General features: G+C 43.8%; 1 protein-coding gene across 1 annotated transcript in view; it reads right to left on the bottom strand.

Annotated features, from left to right (window-relative positions):
- The window catches only part of FAM117B (family with sequence similarity 117 member B), a 58,582-nt gene extending 51,876 nt beyond the window's left edge, over positions 1–6,706 (bottom strand). Inside the window, exon 1 of the mRNA XM_019523498.1 lies at positions 6,503–6,706. Coding sequence (XP_019379043.1) covers positions 6,503–6,691 — 189 coding nt within the window. The 5' untranslated portion in view covers positions 6,692–6,706. The remainder of the gene's footprint in view (positions 1–6,502) is intronic.
- Between the last annotated feature and the right edge of the window lie 71 nt (positions 6,707–6,777).

Raw genomic sequence — 6,777 nt, forward strand, 5'->3', positions numbered from 1 at the left:
TGCATGATCAGGGGGCAGCAAGGCAGGCCCTACGAGCGGCGGCTATGGGACCTGAACCTGTTCAGCCTCCACAAGAGAAGGCTGAGAGGGGATCTGGTGGCCATCTACAAACTGGCCAAGGGGGACCAGCAGGCTATGGGAGAGTCCCTGTTCCCCCCAAGCACTACCGGGAATAACGAGGAATAATGGCCATAAGTTGACTGAGAGTAGATTCAGGCCAGATATCAAGAGGCGCTACACTTCACAGTCAGGGTGGCTAGGAGCTGGAACCGACTTCCAAGGGAAGTGGTGCTCGCTCCTACCCTAGGTGTCTTCAAAAGGGGGCTTGATAATTACCCAGCATTCTTTCCTGCCCAGAGCAGGGGGTTGGACTTGATGATCTGCTCAGGTTCCTTCCCACCCTACCTACTATGAAACTATAGCCACCTATAAGTTTATTAGGGTTGTTCACCAGAACCTGAAGGAATGTCTGTTCACCAGAGCGCCTCAAGGGACGACAAGATTGAGTGGTCACAAACTCCACCGCAACCGATTCGGGCTGGACATAAGGAAGAACTTCTTTACTGCCCGAGCCCCCAAGGTTTGGAACAGACTGCCACTGGAGGTGGTTCAAGCACCCACTTTGAACGCCTTCAAGAGACATTTGGATGTTTATCTTGCTGGGATCCTATGATCCCTGCTGACTTTCTGCCCCTGGGCAGCAGGCTGGACTTGATGATCCTCCGGGGTCCCTTCCAGCCCGAATATCTATGAAATCTATGCAATACTGGGCCCAGGGCAAAAAAATAGATGATAATGAATGAACAATGATGGTACAGGAATCCTGTTGCAACACAGAGAGCTGCTATATAAAAAGGAGAGAAGCAGGGAAACTAAATCTGTCAGTGCTTTATTTCTGATTCCTGACAAATTGCTTAACTTGTTGTTTATATCTACTTACCTGATTTCTAGATAGGAAACTTCTGGGGCATAAGCCACCTTTTCTATGCCTCTAAAATGCTTTGCACAAAAAGGTTTCATCTTGGCTAGAGCTTCTAGAATCTTATTGTTAATAATATCCCGTATCTATCTTCCCCCTATGATATCCAGTATATACATTTGTATTAATACTGTCATTCTTTATATAATATACATCATTTACATAAATGTAAATATCTTAGCTGCGCAATCAATTATTCACTGGCCTCTCCCTCTAGTGTAATAAACAACATTAGATATGTTGTATCAATTTAAAAACTAGACTGTATACTGATGACCAGCTATAATTCTTGCTCATCTTTTATTGTTCTCATATGTATGCACTTGCAAATTTACTGTTATTCCTTTGTTGCTGTGCAACAGAAAAGAACACTCAATAGCAGGCTTTTGATAGGCTGCCCTAAAGTCTACTACACAAGATTTATTTCATTTGCATACTCCAATCCTCCCCTCTGGCTTTTTTTTTTAAATCTCTTGCTGCTGCCTTACAACACCTCTTTGTTGGAATGCAAAACTGTGACATCATGGGCAGTCTCTCCAGTCATCCACCACAGCTGGCTATTATATCTGCATACTGAAATTTTATTGGCTGAACTGTCTTAATCTTTTCATTTAATTTAAATCTAATCTTTGTACTTAAACCATGTCTAATTTATTTTAACTGGATTAAAACTTGTTTTGACGCTCACATTTAAATGATGAAAATGTATATAAGTTAGCCAAAACCAGTTTCTTGCCATGAGCAAGAGGAAAAAAAAAGAGAGCAAATCCACAAACCTCTTAGTATTTTGAACCTGAAATGTATCAAGTCTCCAACTGCAAGCCTATGTGTGTACATTTTTAACTCCCTCAATAAAACCACTAATACACAGAAATAAAATTGCGTAAGCCAGAATCCTTCATTTAAATGTTATTCCTGTATTTACAAAAAGCAATTTACACTACAATACTTTGAGCAAAAAACTGAGATGCAGGAACAGATTTTCCTTTTAAGAGTATTTTGACCCTCACACCCTCCCAATACTTGCACTATTTTTAATGAATTGCTACTATTAGCTTTTTACTTTTTTCAGTACACAGCATCATCCTGCCTGCATCAGCTAGAATTTAAAATAAAATAAGAGCACAAGTTCTTTTATTATAACTGTCTATCACAGATGTTTTCTACAGCATTAGAAATGGAAAGAAAATTATTATTCTGGAAGAACTCTGAAAGCACCCAAAACAATTACCTCATTTTAACCCTTACTATATTTAGAAGCCCAGCTCATTATAAATCCTATCGGTAGCACTGGGGAGCCCCACCTTGGGAACCTGCAGAGCTCCCTCAACATAATCAGATTTCCTGCCTTGCCTTGCAACCTACATGCAAGCTGCAGGGCAAGGCAGTTTAAAGCCATTTGTGCAGCTGCAGAATGAGAAGCACCTTCCATGGGCACTTTTACAGGCATCTGAGTATTTACACCTGGGGTCATAGGTACACGCCTGCTTTTTAAAGAACTAGGGATCTGTGAGCTCAGCACTTGGGAGCTCTCCCTGATGCAGGGCTCACAGCACTCTGCACCTTTAAAAGGCCAGTGTGCAGCTAGGACCCGGTCCCCATGGAAGTGGCAGCTGGGGAGTGAGGAGTTCCCTGCTTCCCGGCTGCTGCTTCCACTGGTGGGGAGGCGAGGGGGAAGGAGGAGGAGGAGGAAGATGGGGGGCTTTAACATGGGGCAGGGTTACTACTATTTATGGTATGATTTATGGTCTTGATTCCACTGCTATTTAGTGAAGAAAAAAATCACACACAGGAATGGACTGGGCTTTTTCTGTTATTTGTTCACCAATCTATTTCTGGGAAGTTAGTATTCCTTCATCACAGAACCCTTTGCTCTCTCTTTTGTATTGCAAGTACTTTGCCCATATCAAAATCTGATCTGAAGCCTCTATACCAGATCCTTATCACTGGCAACCTCTAACTATCCTTCCCCAGGAAAAAAAAATAAAAAAAAAAAATCAGACCATAACATGGTAAGATTCCATCTATTATTTTACTGTTCAGAACCTATTCTATTATGAGCATACAAAGCTCACCAGCTCCCCCTTTTTCTATTTTTCTTAAAAAGCAAGACATACCCTTCAATATCAATATCCACTATGCTATTCTACCATGTTTCTGTTACCCTATACTATTCAGTTTCATTATGTGGAGCAGCAATTCTAGTTGATCCATCTTCCTGTTGCACAGGATCCTTGCATTAACATACCAACTTCTCAGCTGTTTCTCTGTCCTCATCAAAATTCCTAGGCAGATTAGGTTGAGACGTCTCAGTACCTGTATCGCCTGACTTAACTTCTCATTAAGATTAGTACTTTGTCCTTGTAGTTCATTTAACTTTTACTTCAGCCCTGTTCACCCTGTTTTCCTTCACCTGCATATCAAAAAGAGATGTTGACAGTATGTGGTTCTCCTCCAACCCCCTTTTAAAAGTTCAAAGTTCTTAATTGTGTCAGCCTTAGCTAAGAAAATTAGTTAAGTCCAAAACTCAGGTCAATTTCCTTTATCAAGAATGCTTCCCAGATGGCAAACATTCTGAAATCTTCCTCAGACCACCAGTCTTTAAGCTATCAATTCATTTTCATCTTCATGTCTTGCCTTTATCCTCTCTCTCTAGGGACTAAAAGTCTTCTACCAGAGAAGTCACCAGTCTCCACATCTAGTATCTTTCCAGTCTGGGTCAGTTTTCCTTGATCTGTTTCAGTAAGAAACAGTGCCATTTCTCTTGATACACACAGCTGATTTTTCCATGCTTCTATGATAAATCTTATTTAGCCTCATGTATACATCTTGCATCCCTGCTCTTGGCAAATGACTAGGGGTCTACTGAACTCGAGGCAGCTGCTGGCTGATTTTGCAGGTAGACCATGGGGCTGGTAGCCATTGTCATGGGCAAAGCATGGCAGGCCCTGCCCCTCACCACTGACTGGCTGGCAAGGGCTGCCTGTCAAAGGTTCTGCCCATCACTGCTGACTGTCCATATGACAGACATCCCTTGAACCCAATCATAGGCAAGAAGTGGCAGCCATCTTGCCATGCCAGCAGCTCCCCTCCACCAGCAGGCTGTGCGGCTGGACCACAGTGACCACAAGGACAAAAATCTCTTGCTGCTGCCTTACAACACCTCTTTGCTGGAATGCAAAACTGTGACATCATGGGCAGTCTCTCCAGTCATCCAGCACAGCTGGCTATTATATCTGCATACTGAAATGTTATTGGCTGAACTGTCTTAACCTTTTCATTTAATTTAAACCCAATCTTTGTTCTTAAACCATGTTTAATTTAACAAGGACAAAAATGTTACTTTTGGAAAGTTTTTTTTTTTTTTCAGGGAACTGGCGAAAAGTGTGGAGCCCACACTTTTTCACAGAACCTGCCCAAAATCGTCGTTTCCATGCAAATCGTGAAATTGTGACAAAATTTCGCTAAATCAACTCTGGTGACCAACTTGTTGATTTTTCTTGCTAAGAAGCACCAGTCACAATTCCTCTTTTGGGAACTGGTGTGAACCTTAGGTTCTTCCCCATCTCTTCTTTTGTTTGCAGGTTGTACTATTCTTTTGCAACCCCCTGTTCCCCAATGCACACCTGGGAAATTAGTCTTTTACAATTACACACTTTCTGCTACATCTTATTAACGAGAGACAAATTCTATCCATAGTCAAATCTGGGTGCACTGAAGCTAGTGCTGCCACACCTTCACCTACATTGTTACTCGAGTTAGATTAACTCAGGTATGCCTACACATGCTACAATCACTTCTAGATTATCTACACATACCCTTGGAATTGCAAGAGGGCTTGTTTCTGGTATCATATTTCAGGGCAGGGATTTACAGTTTGAGTCTTGCTTCCCTCTCTCCTCCATCCTAGGAGCTCAAGGGCATTGCATGGAGCTCAAGCCCAAGTTTGGCTCTCAGAAAAAAGAGGATGAGACACTAGCATCAGAGTGCTGATTTTATACGAAGAGTACCCCCTTGGCTCTTTTAGAAAGTTTACTGTTTTGGGGAAGTTGCTAAACTTGACTGAGTAAGAGAAGTACAGGAGCAATTTGCATGATCAACAATTCAGTTAAAATCAGAACATGAATTTCTAGGATAACTAAAACTTACTTTTATAGCCTAAGAGTTTGCTTAACTAAATGTCAAAGAACTGTTGCCAAAACAAACAAACAAAAACAAAAAAACCCAGTAGAGGGAGCAATGCTTCTCAAAATAAAGGTTGCAAGAATTAGAGGTGCACCAATATATCAGCCCGTATTGTATCAGTGCCAATAAAAGTAAAATTGACATTATTGGCAATTAGCTTATTTTGGCCAACGTGGCTGATCATGTCACCAATATGCATGCAGAGGCAACATCCATGCAGCTAGGAATGCAGCACAGCAGCTTGGAGAGCAATGTCTGGCCAGTAAGTCTGTGGAAGGGAAGGGGCGTGGGGGGTAGGAGAGCAGATAGAGGCTCCCACGGTGAGAGAGGGAGGGAATGGGGCAGGGGCTGGGGTAGGGCACAAGACAGAGCCACTGGCAGCTCATTCAAGGTGCAAGGGGTATGGGGGTTAGTCCCCACTGCTGCACACACCCCCAGGGGAGGCATGGGGAGCACCTGCCCACTGGATTTGCATGTGGGGTGAGGGTAGGCTGCCCACTGCGGGCTCAGGGCCAGGGGCTGCACCAGCCTCTTCCCGCCAGGGAGGCTGGGCCAGGGGGCTACAGTGAATTTTGGGGGGCTGTAGCCCACCCCATAGCCTCCCCTCCCAGCGTTGCCACCCCCCTCCCCTGCCCTCACCCTGCACAAAAATCTGGGGGGCACATTTCCCCCCATGCCTCCCCCTCGGTGTGTGCGCAGCAGTGGTGGTCCCCCCCAGACGAGCTGCCTGCAGCCCTGTCTCACGCCGTGCCCCGACTGGGCAGCGCCTGCCTTTGCCCCACTCCCTCCCTCACCATGGAGTCCTTGACGTGTACCCCTCCTGCCCCCCACCCCACCCCGACACACTCCTTTCCTCCGCACTTACTGGCTGCATGCTGCTCTCCAAGCTGCCAGGCTGCATACCAGCTATCGGATCAGTACCAGCCAATTATGGCTGGTTAATAATTCGCCATCGGTATCAGCCAAAAATATCTTTATCAGTGCACCCCTAGCAAGAATCCTTCATAACAGAAAGTTTCGTGGTAACCTAAGTATAGGTGTCAGTAACAACTCCTGCTATAAATTCAGAAGTTACACAATAAAATGTCATGCAATATTTATTCCAGCCTCAGAACCTTGTCTATGATGCCCAAGGCATAAAAAAAATTGGTACAAAATATAATCAATATTTATCTGCTGAAGGATAGACAGAAAAACAGAGGTTCTCTTCCTGCCCCTTTCCCCAAGAAAGGAAGGGTGAAAATAGAACCGGGGGGTGGGGGAGGGCTTAGCAAATAAAGAGAAATTATGATCAAGTAAGTTTGGAAAATAAATATGCAATATTTAAGAAGCTCTTACCTGTGTGGCTTTGTCCCTCATACATGGAACAGTTTGTCCATGATTATCACGAGGCCACTGCCCAGCTAGGTAGGGTGCTGCAAGCGTATCCAGTGATGACGTACGACGAATGATACTAGAAGGGCTTGATGAGGGTGGTCGTGATTTGTCAACTAAATTTAAAAAAAGACAGAAAGAAAACCTGAGCATCAGGGACAAATGAAATATATTTGTTATCTTCAGTACACTATTAAGAAACTAAAAATGTTCTGTACTGGTTGCACAACACAAGATGT

The sequence above is a fragment of the Gavialis gangeticus genome, unplaced genomic scaffold (genome assembly GCF_001723915.1).
Source record: "Gavialis gangeticus isolate Ggan-Ray unplaced genomic scaffold, GavGan_comp1, whole genome shotgun sequence".
In the NCBI taxonomy this organism is placed as follows: domain Eukaryota; kingdom Metazoa; phylum Chordata; order Crocodylia; family Gavialidae; genus Gavialis; species Gavialis gangeticus.